We start from the raw sequence: 13,555 nt of genomic DNA, 5'->3' as shown, positions 1-13,555 counted from the left end.
CTGCTGTGCCATGCACTGTGAGTTTATAAAAGATTTATAATTAATGATTAAAACTAATATTTTGGACCAATTTTTATTCTCATGGTAGAGCTTAATAACTTTATATAAACAAATTTTTATATTTGAGCATTGTTTATTCTAATTTTAAAACTAGATAAATTAGGATTTTTTGGGGTTATTTCTTATTTCCCAGTTTTGCTGCCATTTCCGCAATAAACAAAAGTAATGAAGCTGGCTTAAATGTTTATCAAAAATGAAAGGGAATCAAATGAAAATTCTAGGTGAAAAGATCCAACACTATCCAATTAGATAGGAATGTGTATATACCCATCCGTCCATACCTACTATCATGATCTATAGCCTTGATATATATACCCTACTATATTTTCAAGGCTACAATGTTTCTAAAGTTTTGGAATACTGTTCAAACATTTCTCCCTGGAAGTCAGATGTTGCTGCATTTCTTGCTCAGCCTTACTTCAGTCTGCTCTTTAAGGACATGAAAGTGAGCGTCATCCCACAGGATTAGGGTCAGTGTCAAGACGAAGTCAAAGATGAGGATTACCAATGTTGACTCACAGGTTTAACATGCAAACGTGATGCTCCTAATGTATTGTTGTTTGTCTTTCAATCAACTGTGCATGAGCACAACCTAATTGTGCTGCTATTAGACCCTGGACTGGACTTGTGTGTGTGGGTATGCATATTACACGTATCTCCATGTTACAGTGGCCGAGACCAGATGGGTATAGCGATGGCAGGTGTCGTCATTCCTTCACCTGTCTATTAAAGCCACCCCGATCTCCCCCATATGGCTGAATCATCTCTCACAGTTTACTGCCACTCCCCTCTCACAAGCTTAACTATTCAATTTGTTCAGGTGATGACCAACCTGTAACTTGTCCGCAGGGTCTCGCCTCCGCATCTTGTCTTGTGCCTTCACCCAAGTTCATCACGCTGCAGATGCCATGGCCTCTGAAACCTGGCTATTGTCATGAGGCCCAACCTCATAAACAATTTCCACCATCACAAGCTGTCTCGATAGCCTGTTTTTGGGGCCATCCGCCCACACCTGTAACAAGAGCATTCATTCAGACAAGAGTGACTCTCAACCACAAATTTTATGCCGACAAGCATGACCTTCACATACAGGATGATGGCTTAAATCATCGTGCCATTAACAAGGTCACTTTAAATTATGCAGCAGGGGAAAGGAGCACTTGCCATCTGTCAGGAGGACTTACTTCACCATTGCAAATGCTTCTATTTGCTATTGTTCACTCAGTGCTTACACCCTTCATCCTTAGTTTTACATTTGGATTTTATTCGATTTGTTCTACTTTATTTACCCCGCAGGAGAAATTGTCTATCTACTTCAAAGCAGAGTACTGATTGCGCTCATTTCCTCTCACTGTGACCAACTGGGACCTGTTGTAGGCAGGCAAGATTGATATTGGTATGCCTTCTAGCAGTTTGGTGGTAGTTTGCGTGATGGATTTCCTTTTATTTGTTTCTGAAGTAACAATATAGAAATGCTTGGTGGTACACATTTAATAGAATTGCATTTAATTTATTGAAGTTGCACAGTGGAATACTGCCTGCCTCTCCATTGTTTGGTAAAAAGAAAAGATAAGAACTAGTATATTAATGGCCTTTCAGTGAATTATGATCTACTAAATAATCCAAGTATGCAAGTAACAAATTTCATTGAACTATGATATGGAGGACATCGTGTTATAAAACAAAAAAATGAAAAATACAGGCACACCTTTGTGTTAGAAACCTCATTTGAGTCTCCTGCCATCCACCATTTTACGACAATGAGTGTCTTCAAATATGTAGCATAAAAATGCCTAGAATGAAATGTACTTTATGGTACTTTGTACATGAAGTTTGCCCTAATTCTTTCTAATCAGTGATGAAGAACTGCTCAGAGTTGTTTGATTAATTGCTGCCCAAGTGGTAGGGCTTGGCCCATCCTGGCCTGTAGACTGGTAAGTTAATGATAAGCATCAAATGTGGCAGCATGTATCAATGGATAACCATCAGGAAGTGGGAGGCAATTAGATAAATGTCTTATAAATGCTTCTCCTCGCCTGCTTCTCTCCTGGAAAGCCAAAAGCAAGTGAAGTGATTGGAGTGACTTGCTTTAGCTTCTCTTTCGGAATGTTTTCAATCTATATTTATTTTGAAATGAAACTATTTTGGTAATGTTGAACTCTGGAAATCTGGACCCAAGGAGAATGGCAAACCATGTCTGGTGGCTCATGATGAGTTTTTTGGGGGGGGGGAAATTTATACTGAAGGTAGACATTCTTTTCCCCAAAATTTATTATTTGTTAACTCTTGGTCGTAAAAAAAACTAGGAAACATACACATGCTCTGCTTTAGTAAACTGCCTAAATCTAGATTTATGTGCCAAAGAGAGTCGTAAACATGAGCAACTAAATATTTTGTTTAGTAATTTCATTATATCAGTTTTTATTGTTTTAATTACAACACATTTTAGACATTTTTAGCATGGGAACTTTGAAAAACACAAACATTTAAATAAAAAAAGACACAGCAAAGAAGAGTAAAAGATAATTCTTGAATAATAATAATGATTAATCTAGTTACAGTTAAGATTTCTACGGATCTATTTGCGAAAACGGATCCCACTAGTCAAAACTGCAAAATATAGCGTGAATACTGATTGTAGTATCATGACAATTTGCTCTAAAACAACAATCCGAGCCTGCTGAACTGAAAACAATGCTAATGACCATGCATGACCTGTTCTCTTAAATGAATGACAACAGGTGGATGCACGAGTCCAGTTTTTGCTAACTTTGATTGGAAGAGAGACAAAGATATTCAAATGAGGCCCAATTATCGCTTTGTGTGCCCCTCCTCAAAGAGACTACCATCAAGGGATGGATGGGTTTGGACTAACACATGCAGTTGGAATGGATGGCAAACATTTGGAAGCATGTACTGGGAGATTTGTTTGCCTGGCAACCATAATTAAGACAGATGGACAATTATGTCAACACAGCGTACTTAGTGTGTGTTGCATTGGGAAAAAAGTGAAAGTCGCTCAAGCAAAATTAAATCAAAACAGCATCAACTCAAGAAATCCAGTCTAAAGTACGTAAATCGAAAAAAAAGCAACATCCAAACACATGTTGAGACAATCAGATAAGAAACGATTGTATTGAGCCCAAAAAAATGAGATGAAATACTAAAGTTGTCATCTATAGGACATGAACACTCCTGAAGAAGCTCTGATTAAGACGCTTCAGTAACAAGATGCTTTATGAGAAAATAAATGGCTCGAGGGTGTTTCTCAGCAACCTGAATGTATCTTACGTGAGGATTCATATCCATCACTGCTTATAATAAAAGACCACAGGTGGGATGAAATGTTCATGTCTTTAGCCCTGGAGGGATTTCTACAAAATTCTAAGAAGGAAGTAGAGGAGGGGGCAGTGGTGTGCAGGTAGAGTGAAGATGGAGCCATGAATCGTGCAATCCGATGTGTAATATCCCCATGGGCAGGGTTCATTTCATCATGCAGCACAAGGGAATAAAGCAAAACTGATTTGTGAAGCGATGATAAGAAGCAAGTGAAGGACAGTGGCCTAACGGAGGAGGGAAACGTGGACAAGACGGCTGTTGTGAAAAGAAGGCAGACACATAAAAGTGGATGGGAAAAAGTAATGAAATGGAGCGGGAACGTATGCCACAGGAAGCTGAGCAAGAAGTCAAAGTAAGTGGCAGCATGAGGATTTCCATCTCCATCACTGCGACATATTCACTCCACTATGATTATTAATTGGAATACTGTCAATTAGGAGTGTCAAACTCATATTTGTCCTATTTTGTAGTTATGGTTGTATTCAGAGAGCTGATACGTCTGCCAACAATGCGACCAAAATTAATCGACTAATGAATTGACAGACTTTCTGATAGCCAATAAATCATCTTTAGACATTAAATTGTGTCCAATATATTTGAATCTTTTCTTTTTGTTATTTAAAAGCAAAGGACTAAATATAATATTTTTTCTATTCATCTATTTGTTTACATTGAACAAGAAAAAATAACTTTCAGTTGTACTTAATTTTTCAATATTTAGATCCTTAACAAATCTTTGGATTAAAAAAAACAACTAAAAATTAAGATTTTAACATGGAAAAAGCTCTCTTTAATAGTGAATTTTCTATACGACAAATTTTTGGTGGTATATTTGGATGTTACAGTACGTGAAAGAAGAATACTTTCACATGTTGTTTGTCCTTGAAAACTGTGCTGTTTGGAGAACGGATTCTATCCCAAAACCTTTGTCCACACTATGTCTTACTAGTCATTTCCAATCCTCAACCGACTTTCAGCTATCACTCAGTCACATGAACAAAAGTCCTTATTTTCCATGCTTTTAGCAACCCTTTCACGGCTCACACATCCAGCATGTATCCATCAATCTAAATGATTTTCTCTAAACTCTCCAAGTCTCAAATGCTTTGTCATACTGTGAGCGTGAGTTGTTTTATTGTAACCATGACAACTAGCTCCTAAAAGCTAAGCACACACAAAGAGAACCTTGAATAAGAAGTGCAAGAGAATAATGTTCCATATGATCCACCAGGATAAAAAAAAAACAGTGCACATTTTAATCAAACGTGACAAGATTGAAGATTCAGTGAAAGATCAGCCAGGGCTGAATATAGTGCATTGTAGGTAAAAACACCCCTCAAAGCTTTTCCAAATATCAAACCTGTGCTAAAGTATTTGACATAAGCGAAACGTCTTCAGGCACCACAGCAAATGCATGTTGACAAGAAGCTACAGGCTTAGAGGCCAATGAATAGCTCACCAAATTAGGCCCATGTCAGGCAAATTTCATGCTAATATTCTCTGTGACATTTTATATTGTTATTGCATGTGAAATTGAGAAATTACAAACATGCCCATCGAGTTCCCGTCTCAATGGACCTTCTTGTGCTTAATATTGAAAGGTTAATAGACAATATGTAAATGGAGCCCCAAGGTAGAGGGAAAACCCTCATTTATATTCCTGCAGGTTCTTCACCAAGCGCAAGACCACACGTGTGATGTTTTGTTTTGATCTTTTTCCACAGTTACCATCCAATATACAAATAGTACATGCCACAAATGGGTACATGGTTAAAAGGTATAATGATGTTGCAGCAAATATGTTTTTCTCAACATTATACCCTCATTTAAAGTTTCAGTATCTTTATCTAAATCTATTCTTTATTGCATGAGAAAGGGCAAAGCAGACCTTTGTTCTTGACGTGCTGTCGTCCGTGTTGAGTCTACACTGTGCATTTTTAAGCAGTTCAGGATGAAACTGAGCTTGACCCCTATGTGAAGCTGCAGTCAGTAGTAGAAAAGGACAATAAGGATATTTCATTGTTTGTCTAGTCTAAAATATTTTTCCCCCTTAAAGTGCCAGCAAAGTAATAGGAGATTGCAACATCTGCAACCCACACTTTTCTTCATGCTTTTTGTAAGAAAAGTAAATATTGAAAGAACATATTTACATACCTTCATTCATCTTCTATGCAGTTTATCTTCATAGATGCCGCAGGGGTACTGGATCCTATCCCAAAATTATTTGATGAGTGTATGACAATTCAATTTTTGATCATAGGAATAACAGCCAATCAAAAATTCTAGCTAGACAGCTTAATTTGCTTTTGTTTAGAGTCATTTTAGGTACCTAATTGTGTATAGATTGCATGCACATAACTGAATTGAATGATGTTATGTTCAATTGAAATATTTTGCACAACACTGATTAAGTTCAAGTTAATTGATTAAAGTTTATAGCTAAATTCATCCAAGCAAAACTTCCTCCTTCCTCTCAAGGTGGCCATTGAGACTACTACTGCAAATTGATCTAAGAAGTTAATCTTGTGGCATAAGGTTTTTTTTTTTAGGTGTGTGAGTGGATCGTTAAGAGGAATACAATGCAGCTGTGAGCTTTTTGCAATTCAGTGTGAGTGCCAATGAAAACACAAGCAGTGGGTCAATGGAGGTGTGTCATGTTTATGTGTTCCCTTATTATTGGACTCCTTTACTGCAAGCCGCATACAGCGTGTCCAATCACATGATTCTTGCAAGCAGATTACATATATTGGCTTCATGGATGACAAGTAGCACTAACATGATGCACCATGGGTCTTTGAAAAGCACCTTTGGAGCACGGCTGTGCATTGAAGCGTGCCCTGCATGCACATGAGTTATAATAAGATGTAGTGATCTTTGAGGGTGTTATCCATCATACATGTTATTTTGTGCTGTAGCAATACTAAATAGCAAAGAATTGATTATTGCTTCTGACAATTCAGATTGAATTCCTATTGATTATGATTCATTTTTTGCAGCAAGACAGTTTAAGTATAGAAATGAGTTCATCAATCATGTGATTATGGACGAGTTCAGACAGATTGAATCCAGTGCCATTAAATATAATGATATTGATTATGAAAGTTATAGTTTGACAGCCTCAAATCATTCAGACTTCTTCCATGGTTTGCTTATTTGATCACCAAATAACTCATTCCCCACACCTCAAGGTCAATTGTTCTTACCTTTGTGGTATAATTTATATATATATATATAGTAGTTGGGCCTGTGTGTTTCCAATTTCTAGTGATGAATGCCAATAGGTTCTCCTGCTGCCTCCATCAAGTAGAACTATAAAGCTGTTAACCAAAACTGCATTGAGGAGAGAGATAGTTTATGGCTCCATTATCCATGTGTTGTGCGTCGCTGACCGTTAACATCGGCGGCGTCCTTCACTCCATGCAAAGCAGCAAGGCAGCACATTGTGCTATTAGGAAGGACGCACTGCAATTAATGTATTTGTTCTAGCCGTGCAATCCTCCCATGTCAACAGAAGGCTTGTTTGCAGGGGGTGCAGATGACAATCCTAGTCAAAGGAGAAATTATTTGGAAAAAATCATCTCAAGTTTGTTAAACGGGAGCAATTGCCTGCATATTGATGTGCTACGTGACTTTTATTTCTGCATAGAAGACTGCATGCATTACATTGCACGAGACAAGGGCTTATGAGGGCTAAAATGTTGAATCAAGTGCAGTTAAATCATGATTAAAAAATGTTATAGTAGTATTGTATTATATAGTATAATATTCAGGATTTATTGTCAATTTGACTTGTAAATTTTAAGCGTCAATTCAAGAGTTTTTAGAGCTTCTCCCCACATTACAAACAGAAATAAAGATTAAAAGGTATAAGTTAAAGGGTAGTCCTCTAAATTATTCAGTGAAACCTCATCTCATCTAATTTTTGGAACCACTTTATCCTCATTTGGGTTGCAGGGGGTGCTAGAGCCTAATCAGCCTACCATACATGTTTTTGAAATGTGGGAGGAAATCAGAATACCCACAGGAAACCCACATAGGCCCAAGGAGAACCTGCAATCTCCACAGAGATGGACATGACCTAGATTTGAACCCAGGACTCCAGAGATGTGAATCTTCTAATATTATTCCATATTATACCAACTTCAAGGCAAGCTGGATATAGTCCATAGATTTTCTTGCAAAATGGATGACCTCTTTTCATTTTGATAGAATATCTGCACATAATTATAATTTTTACTTCACTTGAAGCATTTATTTTCACCAAATCCCTTAAAACAAATTATAAAATAGATGTATTCTACTGCATGAAAAAATAAATGGGATAAGAAGGCAATACAATCTATTTTTTTTTAAAAACATATTTTTCGCAAAACAACCGTAACGTATTCTTGCCCTACATTTGGCAAACTGCAATTCAGCAGTAGGGGTTTGCCTCCATAAGTAGAAATACAATCTATACTTTCTTTGTGTGGCTCAGGTGCGCCTCAGTGCTTGCACTTTCTTTTTACAGGCTCAAAAGCTGTTCTCACATTGGCACACCTTACTGGAGAAGTAAAAATAAGAAATCAATAGTATTCACAATAGCTACTCTGAAGTCAAACAAGCAAACAAAATAGTGCCTCCTTTAGAGAACAATTCCTTTGTCCCTTTGTATTTTAAGTGATATTCCCCAATTGAAAAGAAAATGCTGAGCTGTTTCAAGTATAATTGTGTACTTCATAAATGTATATAATAGTGATATACTGTATATGAACATAATATAAAGCATCTAAAGGTCTGGGCATCATGATTAATGATTCTTGGCCACCATGAGCAGGAGAATTACGATTGGATTTAGATGCAAACAAAGAACAACAGCTTTCTTCTACTTGGAAGACTCAGTAAATTACGGGCATACTACAAATTTTTCATAGAGGATAAATAAGACATGCTTGTCAACGTTTATTTATTATGTCTCCTAATGCGTTATTGTTCCGCCATTTGTGCTTACACATCTCTTGTTTAAACGGCAATTAACTAACGTTATCAGATAGCTTGCTAATGTGATTTTCTATTACATGAGAGCTTCGAGGTAGTCAAACGAGCCCAATTTAGAGGAAGGAAATGGGCATTCAACAATAGCAAGACATTTTATCATTGTCGTTACTCTTATAGTTGATAAACGTGTGTATTCCAAATTATATGCTTTTTCTCATTATCTCAACAATACACATTATAAAATCCACCTGTGCTTGAAACGATTAATATGAATGTGGGTAATACTGACATCACAAAACGGTTGTTCCTTTTTTGTTGTTGTTTAATCATTATTTTGTTCATTTTCAAAGGTATTATATTGAAAAAATCCAAATGCACGTTTAAATAACTTTGAGCAATTGTCTTTTATAAGAATGTAATTTTTACTCTGCGTTGTGTTTGACATTGTGTTGTTTAGTTTGATGGTGATTTTCAAACCAATGAAACCTGTTTTTTAAAAATACTTATCATTTGTCAAATTGTTTCTTACCATGAAGACAGTCTATTAGAGTTTACGGTTGCCTTACATCTTTCCTATTGCAGTTGTAAGTAACAGAATAAAAACGATACTTATGTATCTTGTAAAAACCTACAAATTGGATCATTCGTATCTCAGGGCATCTCCCAAATAAAACTCTATTGTGAACATTATTATTTACACTTGAAGACACAGCTCACAATGTTGGCACTCTCCATAGAAGTTATTGTTATAATTTCATATTACAAAACCTATATTTATGTATCTGTGTAGTTCGTATTAAATTGTATATTTCGGTGTGAGTATTAAGGAAATCCCTAAAGATGGTGTTGTTACAAATAGAAGCATCTGTCAGCTCATACTAAGGGATTTGTTAATTCACAACGAGCCTTGTTGAAAACAATCGTTAACAGTCAAATGAAATTCACTTATGCATGTCATGGTCATCTTATTTTCTAAAAGGATGATGTGACTTACAATGGCATCCTGTTGTCCTCCAGTGACTGAATAGATCTGCAAAATATAAAATGATACAATGTCATATGGAACTTGGTCCGTTAATCATTATGCACAAAAATGTAAATATAAATAAAAGAAAATGCATTGTGTTTGCTGGTGATCCAGAGATGAGATGCACGACAACACCTTATGGAACAAATCAAAGAAATACTTGAAATACTTGTCTTTATTGCACAGCATCTCTGAGAGGAAAAATTTGTGTGTGTGTGTGGAGATCAAACATCACGTTGCAGACACACACTGTAGCAGCCCACATATCTTTACTGTGGGACATTAGAAACCATAAAGAAGCAGAATATCAAATCTGATCTGAAAATATGCAGACAATCACATTTCAGTCACAATTGTGCAAAGCGTGAGACAAGTTTACGCGATGAGAACGCACCATATGATCCAATGCAGGCGTGGAAATCTTCCTGACAGAGGGCAGCCATTTCGCACCGTCACTCTAACACTCCAGTTAATGTCTATCAATATACTAGTAACTGTATATTTTTATATCATGTTTCCAGGCTTTTTTGCAACTGTTCCTCTGAAGTTTTGCTTTTGTTTGTTTGTCTGTTTTAGCAATGTTATAGGAGAGCAATTGTATTCTTTTGCTGGCCACTTTATGTTCCACGCATCATAGTTTTTCCAAAACAGATTTAATGAAATTTATTATGAATTCAAATAGAATATATGCCTATTGGTGAATAACTTAAAAAAAAGCTAACCTCCGCCTTATTGTTTATTTTTGTGGTAGTGGATTTTACTGATATTTGGACTTTGGTATGCCAAAGTGTAAAAAAAATTCCACTGCGTATGGAATGCAGCCCAGCACACTACATACATCCCTAATCAATACATATTATTATTAAACATATAGTGGGCTGAAAATAGGTATAAATAAATAAATACATTTGATAATAATACATTATGGAAAAATATATAAATTAAATGATAAAATGACCTTGTAACTAATTAAATTATTAATAACAAAAAGTTAGTATTCTTTCTTAAGGCAGTTTTTTAATATATTAATACACATCTCTCCCTTTTAATTGTGCTTGTTTTTGGCCTATTTAGTGTATTTGTAGGCATGACAACAGCAGTCAGCCTACAATATCTTCCATATACTCTTATTTGTATGAATTATTATTAAATATGATTCCACCATACACATTAAAATACATTTAATCTGTAGATTTCCTCTGATAGCAATCTCCCCTACATACCATGGCTTGGAACTGTTATTTATGGCATCTGCATATTCACATTCATGATCATCCAAAACACAAAAAAAAGGATCACCCTCTGCAGCACCTGAAGCGCACTAGTTTGTGGAAAGCTTTCTTAAAATCCTCATTGGACATTGTGTATATGATCGGGTTGATGAGTGAATTGAGGTAACCTAACCAGGTGAAGAAGTCAAATAGCTCAGGGATATGACAGGCGTCACAGGCAGCCACAACCAACGTGTAGATGAAAAAAGGCAGCCAGCACACGATGTACGCGCCCAGAATGATGCCCAGAGTCTTGGTGGCTTTTCTCTCCCTCGCCGCAGAGATGCGCTTCTTCTCCAGAGCCGCATCCGACAGAGTCACCTTCACCTGACTGTCGCTAGTGGACGAGTTGGTGTCGCTGGACGGTACCTCGTGCCTGCCGCCCTGTAGGGGGCTGGTGGAAGCGTTGGATCCCGGCGAACCCGTGGCCAAATACGCCGAAGTCAACCTCTTGCCCGCCGATGCCCCCTTCTTCTTCCTCTTGGGGGACTGCTTGAGGATCCGTTTGCGCGCTTCTACATAGATCCGCCCGTAGAGGACGATAAGCAGCAGGGTGGGGATATAGAAGGCGCCGAAGGTGGAGTAGATAGTGTAGAAGATGTGGTCCGTGTTGACGCTGCAGCTGGTTAACTCATCCGCCTTAACCTGTCTCCAGAAGAGCGGTGGAAGGGAGATGGAGATGGCGATCACCCAGGCAGTGGCCACCATGCCAGCCGCGCGTCCTGGAGTGCGCTTTTTTGAGTACTCCACTGCGTCTGTGATGGCCCAGTAGCGGTCCAGTGCGATGACGCACAAGTGGAGGATAGACGCCGTGCAGCAGGTGATGTCCGACGACAGCCACACGTCGCAAACCACTTGCCCCAACGTCCACTCGTGGATGACCGTGTAGAGGACGCACACGGGCATGACCAGGATGGACACCAGCAAGTCGGTGACGGCTAAAGAGGCGATGAGGAAGTTGGCCGGCGTCTGAAGCTTCTTGGACTGCGAGATGGTAGCGATAACGAAGGCGTTGGACAAGCTGGTGGCTAAGGTGATGGCAGAAAGGAGCGATGACAGGGTGATCTGGTAGGCGAGGCTTTGCGCGTCCCAGCCCACCTCAGACGCATCCTCGAGCAGGCTCATGTTGGACGCGTTCACCGGTGGAGGGCTGGTCTCCATTTCACCGGCGACCTCCATCCCTTTTCGAGTCACTCTTAAGTCATATTTGGCCCATAACTACTCTCACGCATTGGGCTTCCAAATTGGATGACTGTCGCCCCCTTAATGCCATGTCACCGGTTCTTTTCACTTGTAATCCATCCCCTGCGGGGTAAAAAGTTTCCTACTCTTCATCGTGGCTATGCACAATGACGATTTGCGGCAGTTCCAGTGAGGAGGGACATAATCCGGGTGGAAGATTTTAAAAAAATAATGAAAAAAAAAGTTGTCCGGACACTCACCTACGTAGATCTAGTGAGGAGGCGAGCCTCAAAGTGCTTCTTTTTATACAGTCTGTGACATCAACTGATGTCTCCATAAAGGACCAGACTGTCTGCTGGGTCATAGTGCCCATGCACACTATCATTTAAGGGTGCCAATCATAAGCCACACGAGCAATGCACATATATAGCCATTTAGTCTAGCAATTACAAACTATTTAAAACAATAAAATGATGTTTACTTTTAATTATGCTCTGCAGGGCTCTTTTTCATTTGTTTGTTTATGTATTAGCCAATCATCAATGTGCTTCACATGGTCAACTCTGTCATATGTCAATCCAAAAAATTCTTATGCAATTTGTGCCATTGCTGCAATATTGTGACTTATCTTATCCACATTCTCTCCAAGGCAGAGGTAGTATATATTTAATATGAATGTATGTAGGTGTATCTAAGTATGAATGTATGTGTATGCATGTATGTGTATTTATGGCTGGATGAATGGATGGATGATGGGTGGATGAATGGAGGGATGAATGGAGGGGTGGATGGATGGATGGAGGGATGATGGATGGATTATTATTTTTAGCGGATGTGAAGTGGAGTAGCATTCCTACGGGTGGCGCAACAGGTCAATTAAATAAATAGATAAATAATCTCCTAAAACCCAGTCTCTTGCGAAGCATACATTTGTATTTTCTTTTTGATATTAAGGATAATTGGGACCTTATGAGTGTAAAAACAAATAATTATCTTTTTAGATGTTGCAATTTCTGAGAAAAATGATATCCACATCATAGGTGGACGCCAGGCCCTTGTAGTCCAAAATTTAACATTGTTGTCTTGTGACAACCAAAAAAATGTGATTTCCACACATGCGGACGTCAGGTCCTACAAGGTTAAATAAAGGATTTGTCCATCGGGCTTCTGGGAGCCAATAATCTGAGTTATTGTGTCATGAAAGTAGCTCACCAAATACTACATGCTTTGAAAGACACTTTTGTAGTTCATGTTGTGTGAAGGGCCAGCAGTAAGACTTATTAGGCTCAGGCTTGACTCACTATCTTGTTATCATAAAAATGCGCCCCAAAATAATAAAGCTATGAGTTCGATACAACCATAAAGCAGGTTTGCTGTCGCTTGGTAACCTTGAATCACCCTGCTCACTTTTTTTTTTTTGCACAGAGAATTTAGAAGCTGGCTCGCACACTTATGTGTTCGGCAGCTTTTGGCACCTAAACGGCTGAAGCTGGTGTTAGTAATGGCTCACTGACACGAGCCTGTGAGGATACCGCTGCCATGCTACTGTTTGTTGTAAAGCATCTATGCGGCAAATGATAGACTGAGATGGATCATACATACAAATGACGCAGTAGAGCTGTACTAAAGTGGTTACTTTCACATAAATAATGCTGAAGTGTTGATTGACATCTTATTGTTTATTATTGGAAATGACAGT

At 38.3% G+C, this 13,555-nt stretch overlaps 2 protein-coding genes across 3 annotated transcripts in view; both read right to left on the bottom strand.

Moving 5' to 3' along the window:
* Positions 1 to 5,639, bottom strand: part of impg1b (interphotoreceptor matrix proteoglycan 1b) — a 28,381-nt gene extending 22,742 nt beyond the window's left edge. The window contains exons 1-2 of one of the 2 annotated variants that reach the window (XM_077730669.1): positions 5,554 to 5,639; positions 893 to 1,072 (exon numbers count right to left, since the gene is read on the bottom strand). In XM_077730669.1, coding sequence (XP_077586795.1) covers positions 893 to 953 — 61 coding nt within the window. In that variant the 5' untranslated portion in view covers positions 954 to 1,072; positions 5,554 to 5,639. Of the gene's footprint in view, positions 1 to 892; positions 1,073 to 5,287; positions 5,352 to 5,553 lie in introns of those variants that run through there. The other variant, XM_077730670.1, reaches the window with a different exon arrangement.
* A 3,921-nt stretch (positions 5,640 to 9,560) lies between these two features.
* Positions 9,561 to 12,131, bottom strand: htr1b (5-hydroxytryptamine (serotonin) receptor 1B). The gene has a single exon (XM_077731895.1). The coding sequence runs from the start codon at positions 11,851 to 11,853 to the stop codon at positions 10,699 to 10,701; it is 1,155 nt and encodes a 384-aa protein (XP_077588021.1). The 5' UTR covers positions 11,854 to 12,131; the 3' UTR covers positions 9,561 to 10,698.
* Between the last annotated feature and the right edge of the window lie 1,424 nt (positions 12,132 to 13,555).

The sequence above is a fragment of the Stigmatopora nigra genome, chromosome 13 (assembly GCF_051989575.1).
Source record: "Stigmatopora nigra isolate UIUO_SnigA chromosome 13, RoL_Snig_1.1, whole genome shotgun sequence".
In the NCBI taxonomy this organism is placed as follows: domain Eukaryota; kingdom Metazoa; phylum Chordata; class Actinopteri; order Syngnathiformes; family Syngnathidae; genus Stigmatopora; species Stigmatopora nigra.
Note: the sequence above shows the minus strand (reverse complement) of the source record. Positions and strands in the feature narration are given on the sequence as shown.